This window comes from Pieris rapae, chromosome 1 (assembly GCF_905147795.1).
Source record: "Pieris rapae chromosome 1, ilPieRapa1.1, whole genome shotgun sequence".
In the NCBI taxonomy this organism is placed as follows: Eukaryota; Metazoa; Arthropoda; class Insecta; order Lepidoptera; family Pieridae; genus Pieris; species Pieris rapae.
The window spans coordinates 7,578,455-7,603,935 of NC_059509.1; the positions used below are offsets into that span (position 1 = coordinate 7,578,455).

General features: G+C 30.9%; 5 protein-coding genes across 10 annotated transcripts; 2 read left to right on the forward strand and 3 right to left on the reverse strand.

Annotated features, from left to right (window-relative positions):
• Positions 1-101: 101 nt before the first annotated feature.
• On the reverse strand, positions 102-5,618 carry LOC111003824 (probable RNA helicase armi). The gene is made up of 5 exons (XM_022274540.2): positions 5,292-5,618; positions 4,650-5,053; positions 4,416-4,568; positions 1,405-3,684; positions 102-452 (listed from the first exon to the last, which is right to left on the reverse strand). The coding sequence occupies exons 1-5, from the start codon at positions 5,479-5,481 to the stop codon at positions 108-110; spliced, it is 3,372 nt and encodes a 1,123-aa protein (XP_022130232.2). The 5' UTR covers positions 5,482-5,618; the 3' UTR covers positions 102-107.
• A 1,115-nt stretch (positions 5,619-6,733) lies between these two features.
• LOC111003826 (gem-associated protein 2) lies at positions 6,734-9,291 on the forward strand. 2 transcript variants are annotated; one of them, XM_022274543.2, is made up of 4 exons: positions 6,734-7,160; positions 7,235-7,448; positions 8,144-8,243; positions 8,936-9,291. In XM_022274543.2, exons 1-4 carry the CDS (start codon positions 6,930-6,932, stop codon positions 9,042-9,044), a joined length of 654 nt encoding a protein of 217 aa, XP_022130235.2. In that variant the 5' UTR covers positions 6,734-6,929; the 3' UTR covers positions 9,045-9,291. The 2 variants fall into 2 exon arrangements, with proteins under 2 accessions (XP_022130235.2, XP_022130234.2); XM_022274542.2 differs by having other exon boundaries at positions 6,737-7,160; positions 7,235-7,541.
• A 250-nt stretch (positions 9,292-9,541) lies between these two features.
• On the reverse strand, positions 9,542-12,016 carry LOC111003825 (trans-1,2-dihydrobenzene-1,2-diol dehydrogenase). Of its 2 annotated transcripts, none has more exons than XM_045634827.1 (6): positions 11,888-12,016; positions 11,215-11,421; positions 10,424-10,715; positions 10,108-10,354; positions 9,875-10,028; positions 9,542-9,757 (listed from the first exon to the last, which is right to left on the reverse strand). In XM_045634827.1, the coding sequence occupies exons 2-6, from the start codon at positions 11,417-11,419 to the stop codon at positions 9,639-9,641; spliced, it is 1,017 nt and encodes a 338-aa protein (XP_045490783.1). In that variant the 5' UTR covers positions 11,420-11,421; positions 11,888-12,016; the 3' UTR covers positions 9,542-9,638. The 2 variants fall into 2 exon arrangements, with proteins under 2 accessions (XP_045490783.1, XP_045490782.1); XM_045634826.1 differs by lacking the exon at positions 11,888-12,016 and adding an exon at positions 11,628-11,776.
• Positions 12,017-14,591: 2,575 nt separating this feature from the next.
• LOC123689637 lies at positions 14,592-15,329 on the forward strand. Its single transcript, XM_045630797.1, has 2 exons — positions 14,592-14,596; positions 14,864-15,329. Exons 1-2 carry the CDS (start codon positions 14,592-14,594, stop codon positions 15,327-15,329), a joined length of 471 nt encoding a protein of 156 aa, XP_045486753.1.
• A 1,160-nt stretch (positions 15,330-16,489) lies between these two features.
• Positions 16,490-25,266, reverse strand: LOC111003837 (cystathionine gamma-lyase). Of its 4 annotated transcripts, none has more exons than XM_022274559.2 (9): positions 25,208-25,266; positions 25,070-25,102; positions 24,611-24,763; positions 23,295-23,491; positions 22,959-23,049; positions 22,478-22,742; positions 18,979-19,131; positions 18,406-18,580; positions 16,490-17,058 (listed from the first exon to the last, which is right to left on the reverse strand). In XM_022274559.2, exons 3-9 carry the CDS (start codon positions 24,761-24,763, stop codon positions 16,911-16,913), a joined length of 1,182 nt encoding a protein of 393 aa, XP_022130251.1. In that variant the 5' UTR covers positions 25,070-25,102; positions 25,208-25,266; the 3' UTR covers positions 16,490-16,910. The 4 variants fall into 4 exon arrangements, with proteins under 4 accessions (XP_022130251.1, XP_045484274.1, XP_045484278.1 ...); XM_045628318.1 differs by having other exon boundaries at positions 25,070-25,110; positions 25,208-25,256; XM_045628322.1 differs by having other exon boundaries at positions 25,070-25,093; positions 25,208-25,239.
• Positions 25,267-25,481: the final 215 nt, after the last annotated feature.

Below are 25,481 nucleotides of genomic sequence, written 5' to 3' on the forward strand. Positions count from 1 at the left end.
CCTTAAATAATAACAATTTTTTAAAGGTTCATTAAGAATTGACTACAACATCTTTTACTCATTATAATATATTTCTTAGAAGAAACCAGAAAACACTTAAAACAAATTTACTTTTTTCGTTCTTTTTCTTCAATGGGAAAGTAACATCCCATATATCTGTTATTATTTACTGCATTCATTATGACTTCATTCCATAACGAATCTGTGCTAAGTAAATGTGGATTACAAAATAAAATCATTGATATTTGAGCCCTTGTTATTGCTACATTTAATCTTTTTGGGCTATTTACAAATCCCAATGTATATTTGATATCCTGTTGAATTAAAGATTCGGTAGATCTCACAGTAGTAATCAAGATTATTGGTCTTTCCTGACCTTGGAATTCTTCAACAGTGCCAATTTTTGGTTGTGGTAGTCCCATTGCATTAAATATAAGACGTAGATATTTAATCTGAAATCAAAGGCATAATATAGTTAAACACACATCATTTGGATGTCTATAGCAAAGTATTTGTGTTTATGCAATTTGCAAAAATGTAGTTTTTTTATTTTTTCACCTTCAAGAAAATTTCAAAGTTCCGGATCGCGTACGAGGTTGCAAATTTGTAAATGCATCAGAATAGATGTTTTCGAAGTTTGCAACCAAGTTTCAAAACTTTTGTAATTATTCCGAGACCACCTTACTCGAAAAAATGACCACGAATTATAAATAAACATGTTCCGGTCAATGTAAAAGGTTGCAAATTTATACAATCGTTCGGTATATTATCCGATTTATGTGTCAAATTTGCAGAAATTTTGGAACATTTTCCTTCAGTTTAATAAAGAAAAACATTAATTTTTATTATCAAAAAATGTTCCGTACACTTAAATTGGTTGCAAATTTGACACGTGATTTGAAATATTATATCGGAAACTTTTGGAATTTTTTTCACGACCATACAGCAGAAATTAATTTAATTACAATTTTAACAATGTTCCGGACTGCGGACAAGGTTTTAAAAATGAGATTTATTGTCGTCCCAATGTACCATTCATTTGACCGAAGTTTTGGATTTATAATTAAATTTTCGATTTCGAATGTCTATAATGACTGGACATAAATTGGCGTAGAAGCATCAGTTTAGTTTCCTCGACGACTTTTTATTAATCGTTAATCTATAGCACTATTAAGCTGTTAAGAAGTTTTGAAAAGACATAATTTGAAGTTTCAGAGAATACGGTTAACATCGCTAACTTATGAATATTAAGATTTTCAAGTCATAAACATATCTAGATTTTAGTATTTCTACTATTTCTGGGAACAATTTTCGTTTAACTCCCTCACGATTCTTATTAATATATTGGTTATATACAGCGTGTGAGTGTGAAGACTGGCAATAAATGAAAGTAGGTTATCTTACTTGCGCAATATACGGTGTTATTATACCAATTTCTTCTGGAGTAACTTTGTTTTTATATAGTTTACAAGTGGTAAGGGCCACCATAGACGCTTCTTGGGGATTATACCATGAAGGACTTTCCTCAGCTCGTGTATTTTGACCTTGTATACCATACACGTATATCCCACCACTTTTATTTTCAGTGATACTAAAAACGTCACAGGTAGCATTGACTATTTTTGGTATCCAGGATATATTCTTATCAAACTTAGGTACAAGAGTGCTATCATAAAACATTTTACTGGGAAGTAATAATACTTCTTCTAATGATCTGTAGTTGTCATTCAATTTCGTGACGACCCGGTCGTCAAATCCGTCTTGATAAGAATTATAGTCTTTTTGATATGGATAGCATTGTAGGATTCTACATAAATAGGAATGATCCATTCCAAATTCAACACAGATTTTCGATAATATAACTGGTCCCAACTGCATCGGGTCTCCAGCTAATATTATTTGTCCACTATTCTTGTCAGTCATGCTTAATGGTATCATTAATTCAGGCTCATTGGCTTGACCAGCCTCATCAACAATAATATGTGTGAAATGGCCTTTCGGAAAATTCATATAAAAAAAACTACCAATAGAGTTGCAGGTAGAAATGATAACTCTATGTCTTCCTACATACGACTTTTGGCAGTTCAAATTTATGTTATCTTTTACATAATGTTTAGAATTTGAAGTCCCTTCTCTAGCTATATCGATAGTAGCACAATATGGTTTAATCACATCAGAGAGGTTTTGAGAGTCAACTAAATAATGGGCTATGAGCCTAACAATGGAACCTGAGAAATCATTTCTATATTGTATGAGCCTCTCTGTTATTAGGTTTGAAGCGCTATTAGATGGAGTTGCAACAAGAATCCTACTATGTGGAATGTTTTTTAAAATTTGTAAAATTGTCTCTATCACAGTGATTGTTTTTCCAGTACCAGGAGGGCCGAAAATTACATATGGCAAAGGACGACTTTCACCTTTAAGAATATTCATGACAGCCCTTTTCTGTCCATTATTCAGTTTGTTATTATACCAATTTATATTTTCCAATTGATCCTTTGGCACTTGATATGGCTTCAATTTCAATTTTGAAGGAAAGAGAATATCAGGCCCTAGACTATTTAATACATTATTTATTGCATGATGACCTCGTCTGTAAGTTGTTCTACTTAGATGAAATTGCACAGAAACATCGCCCCCATCATACAACTCATGAAATCTTGAGTCAAACTTTAATAAAACTAAATCACCCTTAATCATGTGTATGAAGCCTTCATAATTTTTGTTTTTAGGAGTCCATATGTCTTTAACTATGACTCTATCGCCGACAAGTAACGACGGTCTTTTCTCACACAGACCACTTATTTCGAGTCCAAGATAATCTTGCTGCCTAATTAAGAAAGCTTTTGGTGTATCATATACTCTGAAATTTATATTGTTCTGAATTTCTTCCATAAACAATAAGGTGTGCCACCGATCACAATAATTTTGTAGTGTCAGATCCTGAATTAGACATGGAAACTGTGCCTGTATTCTATTTAAGGTTTGATAAAAATCATGAGTGTTCACTATTTCTTCAGAATCACCTAAGACTACTTGCCAAATCTTGTCTGGAATAGGATATGAGCCAAGTTTACTGGCTGTAAAGTGTGGATTCCTATGAGTTTTAACTCCTGGAATAAAGCCGTCAGTATCTTCTTGAATTCTTTTCATTTTGTCAATCATTTGAGAAGATACAATTCTTTGCCTTTTATCTGAATTTCCATTTAAATTTGCAAAATTGTCAATAACACTGATATCAATGTATCTTTTAAACTGAAACCCTTTAAACTGTATCACCAAACATTCTTTTGTGCTGCCAAGAAATTTTGGTTGACAAATGACAGTAAAGTTCATACTTTCTCCTGGCAGTAACTGCTGTGGTTGAGTAATGAAGGGTTTTAGTAAGATTTGTGAATCTCTCTTCCTACTAAGCATTATCCATTTATTAAATGTGTATACTTTATCACTTTTATTTGTTATGGTAAAATCAAGAGAATCTGTACTTGAAATGTTAATACAAGGAAATTTCAGAGGATATGTGACGCTTATATTTTTAGATTTTTCAAGTTCAAGACTTTTTTGTTCATCAATATTTACTTCAGGCAACTCATTAGCAACAGTAATCCTTTTCTCAATTAGCATTATTTTTATTGCTCTCCAGGAATAATTATCTTGACTGCTTTCTATCGCCTCAACCATTACCTGTAAACAAGATTATGAAATTGATTCATTACATTTAATATGCCGCATTTGGTTTAAAAGGCCGACAACATACTTGCAGCACTGTGACTATAAATGGCCAGCAGTATCACTTAACCTTTAAAAATATTTTTATGATGATGCATATTACTATTTTGTCACATGATCAAATCAAATCAAATCAAAATATCTTTATTCATATAGGTAAACTTGTACACTTATGAACGTCCAGAAAAACAAATTAAATTAATCGTAAATTTACATTTACAACCAGTTCGCAAGTCAAGGGCGTAGAGCAGGTAAGAACAGGCAAGAATAAGGAACTGGCAAGAAACTTTCCGCCACTCTTTTCAATCGCCAAGTTTTTAATACAAATATAAAACAGTCATAAGGAATAACAATAAAAAATATACCATAGCTAATTCAAGCTATAAGTATAATTAGGATAGATTGGATATGAAACACATTTTAATATATTTATAGAGATACTGAGATACACAAGTAACTCATTTGTCTATAGTGATAAGCATAATTGACTGCAATTACAGTTCCCACACTGCATAAACCTTGTTATGTTTTATAAAATTACAATTATTTTTAATGTTTGGTTTTGAACTCCCTTGCATTAAAAATTTAATACATCATCAACCGCTTGCTTCAAATTTCACACCATATTATTTGCAATTACTTACTGTTGTTATATTGATGTAACTGGTAACCTATGGAGAACTTACTTTAGCTCCCACTTGTGGAATAACAGTTTCCATAAAGGTGCTGCTATTGAAGAAAATCTGACTGTCAATAATGCCAACTTTTCCAGACCATTCTGTTACTGTGCCCGACTTAATTTTTGTCCGCAGTGGACGGAAGTGTGTAACTTGTAAAACCTGAAATAATAATTATCTATGAAAGACTAACAATAGTCTTAAATTTTATCACATCTTAATATAATAGAATAACACTCTTACCTGTGTCATATTAATGTCTGTTAACTTTTCATCATTTTTTTGAATTGAACACTGCATTTCAAGCCAATCACCTGCAATAGGTATAAAACTTCCTTGGACATCATCAAGATTGAATTTCAAGTCACCTCCTTGGATATAAACATAACGATCTTTTCTGCAATCAACTATGCCAACTATAATGTGATTTATCACATCAAATCTTTGTTCCTCTGAGTCATCTTCATTTTCCCAGCCAATGCCTTCGTTTTTCAAGATTCTTACAATAACTAATTTTTCATTTGAGTTGTAATACCCAAGATATAAAATTTTATCATTAACATTTAAATTGAAGCTGCATGCTGATGTATCAAAATAAATTGAACCATCAATTAGAATATAGCTGTCACCACAATGAGTAACAAAACCTGGAAAGTAAAGAAAGTAAGGACATTTCTGGAAAATGGTGAAATTAAAAATTATAAAAATAAAAATCTATAAGAATTTACAAAAAACTAAACGGCTGTTTTACTAATCAAGTAATTTATTTAGTACATTGTATGCTTTATTTACCATACCTATTACTCACATTTCTCCAAAAAGGAACTAGCATATAAGTATTAAATAGGCTGTATGCAAAAAGTAAAACTAAAGTCAGTTTCTTACCTGTTCTTTGAAAACATTCTGATTGCTGGGGAAACTCTTGAACTTTATTTTCTATATTTTGATTATGAAATTCTTCTCTTTCCAATTCAAGTTTTAAATCAATTAACTCTTCTATTAATATTTTTTCCCTGCCTTCATCTTCTTGTATTTTAAAAAAATAATTGAACACTGATGTTATGTATGACCACATCTTATTTGTTATTTATACTTAAGAACAAAATAATAAATTTGGCGATTGATTATTGCGATATACCCTTGTCAGACTCAAACTTCCATTCTGTAGCTTTTAAATAATCCAACTCTTTTCGCAAAGCTTGTATACGTTTTTGATGCATTTCATTTTGAGCGTTTATTATAGATTCTTCATAACTATCAGAATGACTTTCAGGACTTAAAGACTGGTCAAAGTTTCTATTATTCTGAAAGATATATAAAATTATAAATTAAGTTGTTATTTCAAATTTTTATAATCTGCTTTATTACTTTTATTGCAGAGTAACATAAAAGACCATAAAATCTACCTACCTATTTAGAATTAAGTTTCAGCGTCTACTTACTTGAGGTGTTTCTGGGTCTGATGGTGAATAGGATGATCGTGATAAATTGCTTGATGACGACATAACTTTGAATCAGTAAATATGTTACTTATTTATATAGAATAATTGAATTGAAATAACTATTTCGATAAACTTATCGTACATAGTAAAAAAATTAAACATCCAATAATAATTACAGTTAGGAGCACAAATTATTAGGGCTTAATGTAAGATTTGCTATTATGGTTTTTGCGTGTTTAGACTTTAAATAATTATAAGAAATGTGAAGGTAAATTGAGTAAAAATGTTAAGCAGCAACAATAAATCAGGTAATGTTAAACAGTTAGCAATCTCAATACCTACAAATAAAATCAACCATCTTTTTGTATACAGATCACAGATATGTGTGAAATGTACATAGTAAACATAAAACTTTTTTTAGCTATGCCACTTAAATACTCTATGGATAAAGTAGTATAAGCAAACCACAAGTTTAAATATTATGAATATTCATTTATTTTGACATTTTAATTAAACATTTGCGCTGTTGATATGATATGTGCTTAATATTATGAAATTCCTCTCAGGTGTAGCATCCTGCTAATCCGTTTTCTATAAAACTTGTGTAAAATGCTCTTGTAAGATCTGTTCTAGATTAAGGCACATTATTATTAGACGGTGGAAGTATCTTGGGAAGTCAAAAACTTGATGTCATTCAGTCAAAAGCTTTAAGAATTGTGACAAGAATTATGAAATGTGAAGTAAAGTCAATTATATATTAAAAACACAACAAAAAGCTATATACCATATAATCTATAGTATGATCTTCTTAGTCTGTGGTGTTGTCTGCTTGCACAGTGCACTATTCTATTCTACCTTTAGAAGATTGAAGTTTGAACTTTTTTTATTATGATTATACTCTTTGAATAGTGATAAATTTACTATATAATAATTTATAAAATAACTTGTTGTTTATAATTATATTATTTATTGAAGACATGTGAATAAACCATTTCTGATTTCTAAGCGCTGCTCTCCACTGAAGACTTATCAACATCTACCAAGTTTAAGAATTTTTAAATTCATTTTATTTCTCCCAATTATGAATGAAAAGTGTGCAATTGACGTCAAGAGTAATGAAGCATTAGAAAAAGACAACTTGTTATTTCCATGCTTCCAGATTTCTAATGATGTAAAGTTGAAAGACGTTCCAAGTACCGGCGAGGAATATTTATTAGCAGTTATAAACGAACGACGTAACTGTCAAATGGTGACCAAATGTAAAATAGACTGTTCAAAGTTTGCTCAGAATCAATCTGAATTTGTAAAAGAGGTACTAATAATGCATTTTGATTATGATGATTATAATATTTGTTTCATTAATTTATTTAATTTATATTTTAACAGATTCCTCATCCAAAAGCACCTGAACGCCTAAAGCCAACAATTGAATGGCAAAACATACAAGTTGCTGATTTTTCTGATATCAGATTGTATATTTCACGGTTACTTGATAAAAGGTCTCACTGGCCTAAAATAAGGAAATTAAAAGTAAATCCTGTTGATGAAGTATGGACCAATTTTTTTGAAACTCATGAGCCTACCTTGTCATGTATTTTAGGTATGAATTACAAAATATTAGATATAGGCTTGGAATATTTGATTGAGTCTTTGAATGATATTAAACCTGGAAGCACTATTCCATATAACACAGGTAAACTTTGAATTTATATTTAATATAAAATTACATGTACATATACAGTGTAAATCTATATATACCCTGAAAGGACTTGAAAAATTAGAAAGTTGTTAAATGGTGATAAGAATATTAAAAAAATATATTAAATAAACTTTTTCTTTTTATAATACTGTGTGTATTATAAAAAGAAAAAGTTTATTTCAGACTAGTGTTAGTAGTAATGTACATAAAGCAGAAGATAATAATCTTATTAATTTTGTCTGATGTCTTTTACTGCACCAGTAATTTTGTTGTAAGTTTTACTTATTTATTAATATCTTGCATTATTGAGGCATATTGTTGATAAAACAAGTATTTTTCAAATAATTTAGCAGCTTTAATTTTCTGTGGAGGCTCAGGCGGCTCATGCATCTCATCTTCATCTCCTTGTTCTTGATCCTCAGTGTTTTCTTAAGTATTGTTGTCCTATTTATTGTTTAACTTAAAACATAAATGATTGTGGTGAAGTATCTTACATAATGTCAAGGGCCGTCAATTGGTAGTGTTTCTAATTATATGACCACCATTATGTACATACAACTTCTTGCATTTTATATGAATATTATATTATTTTCTAGGTCAATGGATCTATGCTATATTAGCTTGTACAAGACAACCTTTATTACCAAATACAGTTAGTATATTAAGAAACTTAGCAAGAAGATGTGCTGAAGTCAGGTATGCATGTCACAAGTTAAAAATATGTTTAAGAGGCTATCTCTATATTGTAAATAACCATTGTTATCATATACATAGTTGGTGCAAAGTTCTGTCATAAATGGAAATATCGATGAAAGCAAAAGTACTGATCAGTTTTTAGCAGCGAGCGATCAATTTATAGTACATTAATCAAGGAATAGAAATAGCATAAAATTATTTGAAAGGACCTTCCTTATTTTTAATACAGGCCTTTAAGCGCCGCGGCCAGTCGTCTATCGCAACACGCACCATATTCATGTCGATTTCAGTGACTGCTTTTTTTAAAGGTGACCTCAGACTCCAAATTTTTATGAGGTTTATCACTGGTCTTTTGTTCTTGTCCTCAACACTGGAGACTTCCGGTACACATACCTAAGCGTTATATTCAAATTTTTGAGCAACTTGAAAATGGTACACGGCGGTTTCTTTTCGGTTTTCTTTCAATATCCATCGTGAAAAATTACGGAAAGTGATTGTTTTTTGTTTTAAAACAATAGGCAAACATTCAAAAATAGAATACAATATTTTTTTATAAAATCATGTTCGTAATTTAAAAATAATGTGCCAGTGACAGAACTTTGTGCGTGAGCTTCTTGTGCGTTAAGGGCGGTTGTTTTTATAAGAGCCATTCATAACTGTATAATAGAAAGTTAATATACTTGTATTTTCAGGTCACATATTAATCCAGAAGAAGAAAATTCAAAGGAACTGGTTACTCCCTTTAATGTTTTTATTTGTTTAGTTTCTCGGTACTTTGGTCAATTTGATTTAGCTGACTAGTCAGTCTTACATAAATAGTCATTTATGTAAGGAATTCTATGAAAAAATGTTTTATTTCTACGGATTAGTCGCGTGAGTGGTATTAACTATTTTTCTATGAATCTTTTGTTGCAATTGGATCCGTCTTAATAAAAACATTATAACATATTACATTTATTACATATTTTTATGATCTAAAAGAGTAAATATTCTTAGTCAATAATATCTCTACATTATTTTGACATTTATAATAAATATTGATTTCAAATAATGAGGTCATACTTATTTGCAATTTCTTTAACATCCACCTGAATTTAGAAGAGTTGTTGTCAACATTTAATTCTGAATAATTTTGTGACTTGGTGTCAAAAATAAATGGCATTTGGATCCATAGTAGTTCTTTGCTTACCATAAACTATTAAAAATAAAAACTACCAGTGGCCAGCCTATTAGTATTGATTCTATACAAATGTTACTAGAATTCATTTGGTATTTATAGAATGGATTCAAACACAAAGTATTACTAACCATATAATTAATATATTTTTTACATTAAATTCCTTAAAAGTCCCTTAATTCAGCAAAAGGCTGACCCAATTATTATTGTAGTTTAATTTAAGGGTTATCTTTATCGTCGGCATCAAAGTGGACTCCAAGTTGTTTTCTTACTTCATCTTCTATGTTGGCTAGAGTCAGACTCATCCTGTGCGTCATTCTTGGAGATTCCAGCAAACCTTTAAAACCAAAATATCTGTTTATTTTACGATATAAATAATTCTTGCTTTTTAACATTATTAAAGTGGATAGCAAAAACAGAATGATATATGTATATATTTTCAAAGATAATTTACCCTCTCTGATACATTTTTCGACTTCAAGAGCTTCGTAGACCAAACCGGTACTATTTTCAAAGTAAAGCTCATGTTTTGGTGCGTGTAAGGGAAAATCGTCCACCTTTCCGTCTCCATGTCTTAGTTTAGTTGGAAAATGGAATGGATCCTCCAGCTAAAAATTTAAATTTAGTAAGTACCTTTAAAAAACGTTTCGTTAAACTGACCGATGAGCAATTTTGACATTTACTCACAGTTGCTCTTCCAAGAGTCCCATAAACGTTTGCATTGTTCAAAAGTCGTAGTGTTGCATTAATATTTAGAACCGCTCGGCGGCGTCCAGGGTATTCTAGAACGATAGTGGACACTTCATCCACACCTTCTTCATTTAATTCCCCGCACGCTGTTACTTTGATAGGGTCATCTTTAAAAATGTATTGAGCAAATTGTATAGTGTAAACTCCTATATCAAGAAGAGCACTTCCTCCCAATTCCTTTTTACTGAAATGTTTATTATGTAAGTACTTATGAATCAATTTAAAAATATATTATCGAAGCCCAATATATTACCTTACTCTATCGTGGTTTACAATAGGAACTCCAAATGTGGCGTCAACGTATTTAATTTCCCCTAGCTTTCCGTTGTTTATTTCCTTTTCGAGTGCAATGTACGCCGGCGAAAATCTTGACCACACTGCTTCCATAAAAAACAGTTTCTTCGATCTTGCTAGTTTGATTAAACTTTGTGTCTGCTTGTAGTTCAAACAAAGAGGCTTCTCACAAAGAACATGTTTTCCAGAATTTAGAAACAGACATACAAGATCGTAATGTTGAGGATTCAATGCACCGATATAAGCAACATCTAAAAAATATATTTTTAACATTATGTAAATACATGCTGCTCATAAACCATAGGTGCTCTATTCAGTATTCATAATACCAACCCATAATATTTGTTTAGATGTTTTTACCACTTGTAATGGTCATTAAAAAAAATAACAAATAGTAAAAATACGTAATTTTGCAATTTTAATGACCACAAACAATGTTCTCTCGCTAGACATCTCTGAACTCTAATCCATAACCCAATTTGATATCCACACAACTATTAATCAATTTGATAAATCAAATCACTTAAGGTCTATTTCACAATGTATAGATAAAGTACCAAATAGCTATGCAACACATAAATTATTCGAACGATAAAAGTATCGAATAAGAATCTTCGCCTTTCATGATGAATAGCGCTATCTGACAGTCGTGAAACGCAACAAACACTAGTTTGTTACCAATAAGTAATAAATAACTTATTTGGAACATATCCGGACATTGTGAAACAGACCCTTATTCTATTATCTTACCTATTTCAGAACTCTTTGCCATTTTTTCGTAAGTGTCGAATACGTGAGGAATGTCATGAATTTTAGCAAAATCTGTAGCTCTGTTTTTATCCCTTGCTGCAACGCCAGCAATTACAGCATCTCCTCTATCAGGAAACGAATTGAAAGCGGTGACGAAATCATGGCTGATTTTTCCCGCACTCACAATACCCCAACGTAACGGCATTTCTAACGGCATCGCAAAGATATCATTTAAAATTATATACATGCATGTTATGTTATTTATCAGTAGTTACTTATTAGAAGGATACAATTCCTATAGTAATCTAACAGCGATAAATATGCTCTTGTAATTATAATAATTTAATAGTTATATAATTGGGTAAGTAACTTGTTCTATTTATCTAAAGGACATAATGTAGGTACGATCTTACCTTCTTTATTATTAATGTTCACGTTGTTACAGCATGAGAACTAGGGCCGCTGTTAGACCACGTAGTAGTAGTGTACAATTACTGTACGCTAGATGCTCTTAGTATGAATTATATAGCAGACTTATCTTATCGATCAAATTTTATAAATATATCGACTAGATAAGTCAATAATTGATTGATAATATTTTAAGTATGAACCAGTTGCATTCACATTGAATTTAAAACTGCATCCTATAATATTAAATATCATAAATATTTACCTATGAACCCTGCGTATGTATGAGATCTGGTGTTAACAGGTAATAAGTTGCAGATACGTGATTGTTACCACTGGTTGAATCGTCCAACAGCAGGTGTTAGGACAAGGAAACCCGGAATAGACTTGACAGTTTCTACTTAGTAGGTAAACTGCATGATATGTAATGAGTAATCGATTTGACACGCTGCGTATACGCAGAATATGAAAAGTGCAACGGGTTTTGACTGTCAACTTCAAATGTGAGATTGATAAATTTTAGACGAAATCAATTAATAACAGTTCTCTCAATTTCAATTATATTTCTCATTATTCAAGTTAATAATCAGCATAATAGAAATAGTTACATTCAATGCCAATTCATGCAATATCTATCTTTACCATTACAATCCGAAATTTTTCTACAATAGTTAAATCAATAAATAAACGCCTGCGAGAAAATTACTTTATTCATTCGCCTCGTGATTTCTAAAATGTTTTCTGTGGTAGTAAAATACATACAAGTACTTTTAAAGGTCTTGTCAAATTAAAGCAAAAATGCACTTTTCTATATTTAATAAGATAAGCTTTTTGAATTAAAAAAAAACAAAATGGTTGAGTTTTGTAACTATTAAATGAATACATCAACAAATAGCGAATATTTTCCCTCGATCTCCCTTTCCCACTCTCTTTCAATTTTTCTCAATCGCTCCCTCCCTTTTCTTCGACAAAAACGCTGTACAACTTCGTGTTATTACATCCGTAAATAATATTAATATATAATATACATCTAAAATAATTCTTAGTAATTAATAATTCGTGATTTGTATGTACCTACGTGAAACATGGCTGACGCACAAACTGTGCTGTGCAACCGCAAAACAGGCCGAAATATGGGGAAGATTTTTACTTTATCTTAATTTAAAGGGTTACAACTGGTGAGGTCGCTTTTTCGTCAAGTTGTCAAACTACCCAATTTGTTAGTACCTCTCCATCAGCTGAACGGTCTATTTAATTTGTCTTTTAAGTGTTAGGTATCTCAAATAATAGAAATGAAACAAAAATCATTACTTACTGTATTTGATAAATAAAGCTATGTATTTAATATTTTCGAATAATTACAGGTCCAATGGTTATGCTTGTTTTAAAGCTATGTTGGAAAATTATGCGTTGGGATATGATAAGTAGGTGTCAACTCGCACCAATTTACGTTTAATTTTCTTTACATATCTATAACGGTGTAGAATGTTATTTGTTACACACAATCTAATAAAAAGATAGATAACAAAAATTCTTATTTATGTACCTATTAAAATTTACACAAACTGATAGAATAAATTCCTTTTAGTGATTCACGCATTTAAGTAAACTTTAAAAAAGCTAAAAGCAAATATAAACAAGGTGTTACAAAAATAAAACGTTCACATTTTTACTGTGATGGTTAAGCAATGAAAATAATAAATTAATAGTAGTTTTTATCAGACTTGTTGAAAAACCAAACTTGTACCACCTGCTTTCTCGCACCTAACGATATCGTTTGCGATAAAAATTTGCCTGCAAAATTTGAGGAAAATGATTCCAACATATGTTTTGGTGAACTATCCAAATAAAATATTTTTTTAAATTATTTAGATAGTTTCTAAATTAATTATTAGTGTTGATTCCAAATCAGCTATGTACTAAAAACCTAGGTAAGGTTTAATAATTATTTCTATTTCAGTATTTTCCTATTTCATCTAGTCTGTAAAATATTTACGTCACTTATGGGTACTAAAATATCAAATGCTCAAGGTAATAGGCCACTGTCTTTTCCATATGAAGCTAATCAAAAATTAGCTAAGTACATATATTTTATTTCTAATTTGTACACTGACAAAATTAAAAATTATCTTGGAAAACACCCATCCAAGAAGTACCTATTTGTATAAAGAATTAAAACATAAAAAATGTTTTATCTTATCCTGCATTTAGTCAGCTACGTGAGGGGTAAATAATTACATTAGATACTTTAAACTTAAACAAATTATACATTTGACATTCAAGATGAACAAGGAAAATAGTATGATATAGCGGTCGTACTATTTTAGATTGATAATAGATAACAGTCTTAATTTTATCGTTTAAAAAAATAAATTTAATAATCGAAACACATCTTATGAAATATGATGCAACTATGAAAATATGATAAAGCAGGAAAATTCATAGATTATTAAAAGAAGCAGTCACACTGCGGTGAGATATTGGAAGTTTTATATAATAAATTATTGTATTTGATATGTGTATTAAATAAATTTACACAATAAGAGAGATAATGTTTTAGGAATCATGAAGGTATTAAGAGGGCGTAGTAGGCTAGCAAAATTTATGATTTCAACCTTTGCCTCCGCCCAAGTGACAAACGCATTGATCGCGGCGCAATAGTCGCGTATTTATATTATAAACGCGCCGTTAAAAATGCCTTCGAATTTGTTAATACAAATACGGCGCGTAGTATATGCAAGACAATTAGATCATATTTTAATATGTGATTAACTTAACAAGTGTCCGATTAACCACATGGAAAGAGTAGCCTCCATACCAAAGGGAGCACTGCCTATGCAAACCTACTGACCTGCTTTTAAGTGTTTTTATTTGTATTTGTCAGAGCCGAATCTTAAAACTAATATTAACACGTAACAACAGTTACGGTACGCGGTCAGAGTACCATTCCTGATAAAGTTCAGGCCACAATGACGTGACGCAATAATAAGGATACTGGGCTTCGTGACTGCTGCGTATCGAAAGACGATTTGCAGAAGTTAATCACTTATTGAGAATTATTAGAGTATTAACCAGGCTATAGATTCCAAACTTGGTCATTTTGTATCGTTCGTTCTCTGAAAATGTCTCTTTTTGTCGATATAAGGGGAGAGATCAACTCTATTATCAACCCCTCTTTGACGGAAACTGAGTGTCTAAGAGAGGAAGTTAATACATTGAAAAATAATATTTAAACTAATAGTTCTATTATAGACGAACTACGATGCCAAATAAATAAGCAACAACAGTGGAATAGAATGAACAAATTAGAAATTGTTGGGCTGCCACAAACCAAGAATGAATCTACATGCGCCTTAGTAAAGGCAATAGCAAAACATGCAGACGTAGTATTGCGGGATGATGAGATCGAATTTGCTAACCGCATACAGCCGAAGCAATCTATGCCTGGCAAAGCCAAAACAATCGTGGTGCGCTTGAAGACACGCGAAGTAAAAGACAAAATATTATCTGGCCTACGCAAAAAACGGGGAATCCATACATCTAATGTAGGAATGTCAGGGGATTCGAAAAGATTCTATGTAAATGTGCATTTGACCCCAGATAATAAGCATCTTCTTAAGGAGGCAAAAGCACTGGCAATCGATAAAGGTTTTAAATACGTATGGGTTCGTAACTGTGGATTTTTTTTACGCAGAAACGAAGAGTAACCATAAATTTCGAACGGGATTTGGCAAATAGGTATTGTTCGTTAACTCTACTACTATGTATTAATCATATGTATAATTGGAGAGTTGTTATGTATTTTATGGTAGATTTAAAATATTTCCTTTGTTTTTGCTTCTTAAAATTACTAAACGTGATTTCCTGGTTCCAAATAAGTCAATATTTTGTTATGATATTAACGATGCATAAATTCAATATTAACCTTCCTATTGAAGATTAAGTACTTAAAATATTCATTTCCACTAGGATTGCATTGGTCATTGAAACATAATTTTAGCACCTTAATAACAAAGCCAACTGACAAATTCTATAATTTACATATAAAATGATTCTACAATATACTACTCTGGTAGCAGCGACATACAAAATCATAGATATGGAGTTGCCGTGCTTAATAAAGAAAATATAAAAACTCTAGTTAAGAACTTTCTTCCTCTTTCAGACCGAGTAATGTTTTAGTAGCAAAACCAATCAACATCGTTCAAGTTTATGCCCCGCCAGTAGACAAAAGTGAGGAATTGAACGAGACTTTCTATAATGACTTAGACGCAGCTCTGAAATTAACAAAACCTAACGAGCTGTCAATCGTGACAGGTGATTTCAAGTCCAAGATTGGTCAAGGAGCAGTCTCGGATATCGTTGGAAGATTTGGTCTCGGCGTTCGTAATGACAGGGGTGAAAGTCTAGTTCAATTCTGCCAGGAACACGATTTTCTTGTTGCAAATACTTTCTTCTAATTGCCACCACGTAGACTCTATACCTGGCAATCGCCAGCACTTAAGCCGGACAGGATTGTACGAAACCGGATTACTTATTGATAAACAAAAGGCATAGAAATAGCATTAAATCGGCTAAAACATACCCTGGTGCAGATATAGGTTCTGACCACAATTCAGTCATGGCGATAATCTCAGTAAAATTGAAGAAAGTTTGCCGTCATGCTCAATCCAGAAAATTGTTTTGACAAATTGAGGGGCGTCGAGTCTAGGAAACAACTACCCATAACAATAAATGAAGAAATGCGTAAGGTCAATCATGTACGGCCCAATCGTAATATTAGTCTTCCTTAATTTGAAATATGTTGTTTGTAATAACCATATCAAAATTATATTTCAGTCGACATTTTATGGAAAAAAAAACAAAATAACCATTTAATCATTTATTTTTTGATACTTGGTACCACTTAAATTATTACAATATAAAATATTGAAGGAACAACATTGGAAATAAGTGAACTACAAAATACAATATCATTTTAAATAATACTCATAAAAATGCACATGTTTTAACCTTACATGATCTTGTTCTATTATCGTTTAAACAATAAAAGCGTAGGTAAATGCAATTAATTTAAACAAAGACAATATTTATCAGTTATCTTGATTTAGAATCTATCTATAGCTTTATCACCCGTTTATAATACAATTAGACAACAACCTTTTTCTTAAGAAAACAATGACACATAAAATTGAGATAACATGGAGCGTTTTATCAAAACTACTTTTTTTAAATCAACAAAATACTGTATATTGTTACAATGAAAATATGATAAAACAATGTAAAATTTATTCGAATGCGACTTTTAACGATTGGTCTAAGTCCTGAATGAGATCTTCGACGTCTTCTAAGCCCACTGATATTCTTATGAGATTATGCGTAATACCCAACGCTGCCCGCTGTTCTTCAGGAACTGATGCATGCGTCATCAGAGTACTACGAAAAGAATAAATGTTATAAGACTAAATGCCATTCTGCCACCGTGGTCTAGATAGTATATCGGAGTTTCTGCGAGTTAAGTTCTATTTCAATTTCTGACCGAGTCGTTTAACGACGATAAAGAATCGTAATGCAGCACTTGAAATGTACATTGATCGAAATGCTTTAATTGTTTGAATTCATTTGCATTTTTACGAACTGAATATTGAAATTGTAATAGTTATTTACGTGGTAAACTTCCGGGTTCTAAACTATTCACGGGGGTTAAAATACTTCATTATGTAGATCTAAATTTGACCTAAGTTATATGCAAGATAAGGAACAAAGAAATATCAAACTAATAGTATGTTATTGTTAAAGAAGTATAGAGAGAAACTACTGTAAAGAACAACGACCTTTAAAAGCATCATATAAGATTATTATCTTGGTTCAAACCCAATCGCACCGCAATCTATACAGCAATAATTCACTGACTTACAAGTATTACAATGATAATTATCACTACAAGATAATTCTAAAAAATTAAAGGAAACATTTAATGTAAAAATCAATGGTTTAGTGCTTGCTATTTGCTGCGTCATGGTTATAACCCAACATAACTAATTTCTTACCACGGTGAGTATGCGTTATTATTATGAAATGATGTAAGATCGTAGAAGAAGAAGCATTTATACAGATCAATTAAGGGAGTTTCAATGCAATTATTAATCATTTTAGGTTAAGTTTGAAATATACACCTCTATATCTCTATCTAATTACAATCAAGACCGCGTTGAAGTTCACTTGCTCATACTTTTCCCACCCTCTATCTACTTCTATTGGCACTCTTTGACAATGGACTGGCGACGCCCCGTCACAAATTAAAATTTAAAATTGGTCATTAGACGTTTTAACGAAAAAAGAGGATTGATGCACAAAACAAAAGTACTCGTAACCCTAGTAATGTAAACCCGTAAGATGGGTCACTCACATAGTGTTTCCAACCGCATTACCACAAACTTTAAAATAAAATACGATCTACTTTTATTTAAAAAAGTAAGTAAAATATTGATAACTCTAAAATAATGCCGATAATAGCATTTACAGTTTATGCGTAACATTACCGTGTCGTACGTATTACATTACGTCACATACGTTAAGATAAAACAAAATTGTTTATATATCATTAATTGATATTACGTTCAAACCAGTAAAACTGATAAAAAATATTTTATACATCAAACTCTATTTTGATGTGTTATATGTCAGTTCGTATTAAACATGTATGAATGAGAATTTCTGTGAAAACAAATTAAATTAGTATATTTTAGGAGCCAAATAATTACTTAGTATTGCTTTACTTACGGTAACTCTGCGAGACTTTCGTATCCGCCCAAACTCTCAGCTACCATGAACATCTTCAGAGCTCTCAACAATTTTTGAGATTCCTTAAGGTCACCACTGTGTCTAAAGCTGAATGTCCCTGAATGGCCCGTCATTTGGCGTTTCGCAATCTCGTACTGAGGGTGAGATGGAAGTCCTGTAAGAGTTCTTTATTTTAATTCAGATGATTTACGCTAAAGGCAGTATTATAAACTAAATTAGTCTTTCCTCACTTGCGTTTGTAACTGAAATATACAAAATTGTATAATACATATGAAATATCAGTGAAAACCCCGAGTTTCTTTTTTTTAGGAAAACTTAACTATGTCATTAAGTCTTATTTGAGGTGTGTGTCTTATATATATATATAAAGGGACAAATTCTGTCATTTCATTTGTATGTTTTAACATTTGGCTTTAGATTAATCAGTTTATATATAGTTTTGTAAAGGTTAAATAAATAAACAGCTAATTTAGGTTTTTAATTTAAAATAAAGTGATCGTCAACAATGATCTCCGGAGGTGTAAAAACAAACTTACAAATTAGAGGACTTACCGGGATGAAGAACTTCGATAATATTGGGATGTTTAACGAGCCAGTTGGCTACAATCAGAGATGACTTCTTGTGCTGTTCCATGCGTAGAGCAAGCGTTTTCAGACTTCTGCTTACGAAGTAGCAGTCCATTGGAGAAGGAACGATGCCCATACCTAGAAATAATGACATTAAATAATAACCTAATATTACGTGGGTTACTTTCTCAACTTATTCTTACAATATCTAAAAGTCCTTATGTTATCGCATCGCAACCGTTTCACATACTCCAAAGACAAATTTGTGATAGTTATGTTTTAGGACCGTACATAATTGTGTGTCGTTATGTTAACCGTTAGGTAATTACTTTTTTTTATTAAAAAAAATAAATCGTAGCTAAAACGTCAACAGAAAAAAATCTAAATTGATTCTAAATAGTCTCATAAGTGTACAGATACCTATAAGAATAAAGCTATTTTGAGTTGAACACTCATTGGCTAAAAAAGAAAAAAAATAGCTAAAGCAATTGGCGTCAGGTGGCTCAGGTCGCAGAAACAGCGGAAAGACTATATGAGTGTGAGTCTAAACCCTCTGCGAAACAATTAATAGACAAACAATGCCAAATACTGACTGTATTTCTGTATTAAACTCAACATAAGTAAGTGCCGAGTCTTACAGCGCGCCTGTGGTACGACCAGTGTTAATCGGTACTGACTATCTCAAAATCAAAACATATGCATTATTGATCCTACCCGTAATGATCAATCGAAATATTGTTATCGGATAAAAGTTTTTTTTAATTCTATAGGAAAGATCTTTGTACGAAGTTATTCAATTAAAAAAATCTGGGTGGAAACTATCTCGTACTTTAGCAAACTCTGGCTCTAATTCTATAATCACAAGATAAAAGTAAAAAATACTGATCGATTTCTATGAGCGAGTCTATCAATTAATCATAATAGCCGCAAGATTATTTCAAGCATGCCCATATTTCGTACCGACGCTATTGAATTTCACACGCACTAATAAATTAGCAATATCGAATATCATACTTACGAGACAAGAAATATTCTAAGCAAAATGTAGAATAGTCGTAAACAAACTATAGGTATTCCGTATCAGTCTGGAGATGTTCGTCAGCCAGAATTTGTATAGAGTCTGTAGTTCTGCCATAAAGTAGAAAGTATTGCCTAAAGATGAATGTCAAATCCAACAAACGTCAAGTCATCGTAGGAAACAAGAAAAAACGACCATACGACTCATTGGAATCAACAATTTTTAACTTTATTTTCAGTATTAAGTATGTTCAAAATCTTCTTTTGTTGAAAAAATTTTCCAAAATAGAAAATCGACATCTTTTCTTCGATCACCTCTAGGCTAAGCTTTAATTTATTTTTATTTGAATCAACACAAATCAACTCACACTAAACGAATACTTTCATGATTCAACTGTTAAGGTTTGTTTTCTTATGAAAGTTAAATCACACATCTTAAAATTATTCATATACGGAACCATGAATATTTAATTATGCAGATCTTAGGATTACACTCAATTAATAATCATTACCCAATGCTATTTGTTTTAATCAATTATCTATCCGTTTATAGAAATCTACTAATAATATTATAAAGCTAAGTGTTTGATTGGTTGAATATTAATGTAAAAAATATTATTACGTATAACGATAAAGAAATAGTTGTCAAGGTTACGTCTATATGCACATAAAATATAAGCGCATCAATATATTTTTTGGCAAAAACGGGTAATTTTTTTCCTTTAGAGGTTTTTTGTCTTTCGTTTCCTTTCTTTTGTTTGTGTTTGTTTCTTTTGTTTCTGAAGCTAAATTGAAGTCTAACAGTAGCAAAAAAGCCCGCGATAGCATTCAATATACCTTAGTCCATTAGGATTCACGAGAACTTTTTATCGCAATCTTTATAAAGTTGTTTTCATAACTATAATATTAAACGTTATCCAAATATTTACGTCACATCATAAATTTAATATTGAACAAAAAGACCTTTGACATCATTTGATTTCAATGTATATTTTAGGAGATATCATAGTTTTAAAATAACTCCGCAACCAAAAAATAACTAGTACCACGAGCATATATTTTATGATGTATAAAGACGCGCATATTAACGCGGTATGAAACTGTGTTTTTACCCCATACAACCAGTTACAAGTTGTTTCTCAACACTTTGATATTAGTATCATTACTTTGTAAGTTTTTTGACGTATTTATCAATTGCCCGACCGGTTGGTGTCTGCTTTCCATCACTTCTCTGAACAAGAATTCGATCGTAATGTTTGAATTTAACAGTTAGTTGAAGCATGAATATGAGAGTTAGTTCAGTTAGTTAATTCTCATTAGTTAACGCAAGTCTCTAATAAAAGCCAATTTTATCTGTTTATTTTTAAACTGAGTCACGCAAACAATTTAAAAATATCGTCCAGGAAACGATACACTGTATTCATATATCTTTACATAGATTAAAGTAAGCCGGTTCCCACAGCTTTCATTTTATGCGAATATAAGTAGTTATAAGAATAACTTTTTAAGAAATTATTAAAAGTAATAATATGTAAAAAAGTAATTTGTTTGTTTGTTTGTAATTAATTCCTTTGATGTTTTCCGATAGGTTGTGCAGTTTTTCCTGCGAGATATTTAATATTAAAATAGTATGCGTATTAATGAGGAAACCTAGATTAAATTTGGTAATCGTTCGTTAAACTCCATTTGAACGTACAGCAACACTAGCGACGTATTGCGTAAGATACCACGCTAAATTTACTGAACAAGGTCGTTCAATGATAATGATCGTTTTACTACAATTGTTTTAGGAAATATTCTTCAATTTTGTATAAGTATCTAATTATTTTCGTAAGTAAATTTATCTAAATATACAGTAGAGCGTTATTTACGTTACGTTATTACGTTAAAGAAACGCCAAGTCCCGACTATTAAGGAAATATTTGTTTTTATTCGTTTATAAATATACTTTTCATTGATCAGGGATTTTCAAACCATAAGACAAAAATTATTTAATTAACCTTGATGACTTCGTAAGATATAATATGATTATCACGGTGATGCAAATCTTAGTATGGAAAACATGTTAACCAGAAGAACAACTAATACAAATAGAATTATGACGAGTCATGTACAAATAACAGATATGCTTGGAACAATAAAAATATGTAGTCATCAATATTTCGCTCTAACGATGTGCTACAATTTTATCTAGTCTTTATCAGTAGATAGTATTGTATGTTTATAAAATCGTGCTATTCTAATAGATTTATAAACAAATTAACGAAAATAGAATCATTTTAGGTTTTCAAGTTTTTACTAAAGCTTTTTTCATTATAAAACTAGTCTAGGCTATAGGTGTTTGTATACCAATTTGTCCCGAATCTGTTAATACGTGATATACCAAACATTGAACTTAAGTTGTTAGTTTTGAACTAAAATATCATTTATTTAATCACTACTACTTTAATATTTAAAATAAACTTACTGTTTTGTAAAAAGCGAAGCTTCTTCTCTAGTGCATCATCATTGACGACAAGGGCGCCCATGATGACATCAGCATGCCCGTTCATGTACTTGGTGATGGAGTATAAGACGACATCGACACCAAAGTCAAGAGGCCTTTGCAAGTACGGTGTAAGGAATGTATTGTCCACTACAACTACAATGCCTTTGGGCTTTGCGATTTTTACCACCGCTTCCATATCAATTACTTTGAGAAGTGGGTTTGTTGGCGTCTCTACCCAAATCATCTGCAAAGAATGTTAACGTTGACTAACGGCTGTAACTGTGGATATGCTAAATTTTATTTAAGTCCTTTACTGCGATTTTTGCTAATACGTTCAACATATATTTAATAGTTCGTTTAAGTCTTCAACTCTTCATTGCTATTTTACAATGAAATTTAAAGCATTGATGCAATACAAACAATGAACATTAAAACTAGAATGTTTGAAAGGTCCACTTACCTTTGTATTTTCCTTAATTGAATTCTTGATGTATTCGACGTTTGTAAAGTCCGCAAACGATACTTCAATCCCATTTTTTTCAAGAACATTCCTATGAGTCAGAAAAAAAAATTATTTAGAATTTAGGTTTTTCGATGTAACCTTTTATCTGATGTTAATAATTCATATGTTTTTACATTCTTATGATAAAATTATCTTGATTAAATATATAAAATTTGGTATACATATTTAATAAGCAACATTTATATCCAATTATTTTACGAGTCACGGATGCACGCGGAAAACCTAACTTAAAAAGTTAAAAATAAAAAATATTCTGACTGATTTTGAATTTACCTCAACAATCTGTTAGTGCCACCGTACACATCGTCGCAGCAAAGAATATGTTCTCCTTGACTCAATAAAGTCACGACGGTGGTAACAGCTCCCAAACCTGATGCAAAGGCCAAACCATATTTGCCTCCATCCAGGGCCGCTAAACACTCCTCAAGGGTATTTCTTGTTGGGTTACCAGATCGACTGTAGTCAAATTCCTTAAACAGTCATCAAATCATTACTATCATATAGCCAAGAGTAAATTTGGGATTACACATGATTTAAGTGGGGTTTTAAAAATTACACGATTCTGTCGATCATATACAAGCCCACTAAATTAAATGGTCTGATTGTGAAGAGGGAGTAGAAGTTGTCTGTCAAAAATGCGATGCAAGAAGGAATTAAAGTCTTTATTGATTAAGTACCAACAGTTACAAGTTGTTAGCACGATAATTATTGAAGAGTACTATGATATACAGATTTGTACTGATTAAGCGAATTTAAATAAGATTAACTGGATCGCTTCATAAGTAAGGCGAATAGGTGTCGGAGATAGTTTGATTAATCCGTACTCATTAAAGTATTGCCTTGTGTTGCCTGTTGTTGTGTTGTATAAATATATAGCATTTGTTGGTGTGACCAATGATCATAATAATTGAAAATAGAATTTAAGAAAATAAAAAAGCGTTTTTTTTTAAGTTTAAAAAAACGCAGATACTTTATTATTTTTAATGTTATATTATTGGAAAACACTGATTGTTATATAAATTATAGTTTGCGAGTTCATCGTGTTAAAATTATGTTTTAAATTAACGAAAAAAAACTCGTGAAGTCTGGACTAAAACAATTATCTTCATGAATGCTTTTCTTACTAAAAATCTCTAAATCAACCGGCAAACTTCGCTATTCTTAGTCACTAGTCGTATTTTATTCCATCCAATTAAAAATACATAAATGATATCTTTTAAAGCCACCTGGATTTTTTGTGATATAATATTGGCCTATTTTAAATATTTTCTTGGAGTCAGATAAATAGATATTAGCTACTATGTACTTTGAATTTCCTATTGCTTTTCAATATTAATTGCCTACTTAATTAACATATATTACATTTAAAATATATAACATATACAAATGAATGTACTAGTAAGAAATATATAAATTTAACTAAACTTATTTAGATCACAAAAACTTTAAAGATAATTGCAATAGTAATGTCATAAGTTTTTTTTATTCATTAAAGCAAATATAATGTGGTACATATATGAGAAATGTATTAAAAAGAAGGTGCCATGTTTTGTATACAGATCTATTCAATAATGTTTTGTGTCAAATACCTTGTATTCAGCAGGTCCTGTTTGTTTAAATGTTGTGGCTGTTACAATGGGCATAACCACAGCCTTTGATTCCCATTTGTCTGGATCTTGTCCTGCATGGATGGCAAGGGTAGCAAACCCTTTTTTTTGTTTTAGGAAGCCTTGGTCACCCATCTGCATTATAATTATTAAGAGAATATTTGATTAAAACTTCAACACTTTAATTTAAACAAAGAACTAAATAGCACCTATTTTTTCTGTATTCCTCCAGAAAAAATAAAAATACAGATATAAACCAAATTTGCCAAATTAGTTATTGTAAATAAACAACACAATATAATTAATATATTCATTAGTGTTTCTGTATTTATATTATAAAATAATTTATTAAAATATTCATAAATTAAAGTAATTTAAAAGTCTACAACTACCTACGCATTGAATTTGAAATAATTTATAAATAAAAAATATTTAGGTTACCTTAGATATTGTGATATTTCTCACCTAAAATCACTAAAAAACTTTAAAAATATTATAAACTTTTACAATTAATGAAAACTTATTTTTATAATATAAATATTAAAGAAACAAAAATTTTAAGGTATAAATATCACATACGCTTTTATCTACGTATTTTGTTAGCGACCAAACTAACTTCCCGGCAATTGAATATTAAATTGGACCGTTTGACAATCACGTTTTTATAACATGTAAAATTTTTTTTTACCTTCCGACTGGATACAAGCATATTAGCAATATTTATCATCCGTATCGAGTATGTCATTATTCACGGAGTGACGGACACTTTCAAATATCATTTTCAAACCATTTTTTCAAAACATAGTATTTTAAATGAGTAATGAAATGATAGGGTTACGAACTATAAAAATAT

Bases quoted from the DNA above. Each gene is read 5' to 3' on its own strand.
- LOC111003824 (XM_022274540.2), bottom strand. From the start codon at position 5,481: ATGTGGTCATACATAACATCAGTGTTCAATTATTTTTTTAAAATACAA. The intron at 4,569-4,649 runs GTAAGAGTGTTA...TTATTATTTCAG, and splicing joins CAGACATTAATATGACACAG to GTTTTACAAGTTACACACTT. The intron at 3,685-4,415 runs GTAAGTTCTCCA...TCTTGTTTACAG, and splicing joins TTCCACAAGTGGGAGCTAAA to GTAATGGTTGAGGCGATAGA.
- LOC111003826 (XM_022274542.2), top strand. From the start codon at position 6,930: ATGAATGAAAAGTGTGCAATTGACGTCAAGAGTAATGAAGCATTAGAA. The intron at 7,542-8,143 runs GTAAACTTTGAA...ATTATTTTCTAG, and splicing joins CACTATTCCATATAACACAG to GTCAATGGATCTATGCTATA. The intron at 8,244-8,935 runs GTATGCATGTCA...TTGTATTTTCAG, and splicing joins AGAAGATGTGCTGAAGTCAG to GTCACATATTAATCCAGAAG.
- LOC111003825 (XM_045634827.1), bottom strand. From the start codon at position 11,419: ATGCCGTTACGTTGGGGTATTGTGAGTGCGGGAAAAATCAGCCATGAT. The intron at 10,716-11,214 runs GTAAGATAATAG...TATATTTTTTAG, and splicing joins GGCAAAGAGTTCTGAAATAG to ATGTTGCTTATATCGGTGCA. The intron at 10,029-10,107 runs GTGAGTAAATGT...TTAAATTTTTAG, and splicing joins GGACTCTTGGAAGAGCAACT to CTGGAGGATCCATTCCATTT.
- LOC111003837 (XM_022274559.2), bottom strand. From the start codon at position 24,763: ATGGGTGACCAAGGCTTCCTAAAACAAAAAAAAGGGTTTGCTACCCTT. The intron at 23,492-24,610 runs GTATTTGACACA...TGACTGTTTAAG, and splicing joins CAGGACCTGCTGAATACAAG to GAATTTGACTACAGTCGATC. The intron at 19,132-22,477 runs GTAAGTTTATTT...CATTATTTCTAG, and splicing joins GCTTCGCTTTTTACAAAACA to GTATGGGCATCGTTCCTTCT.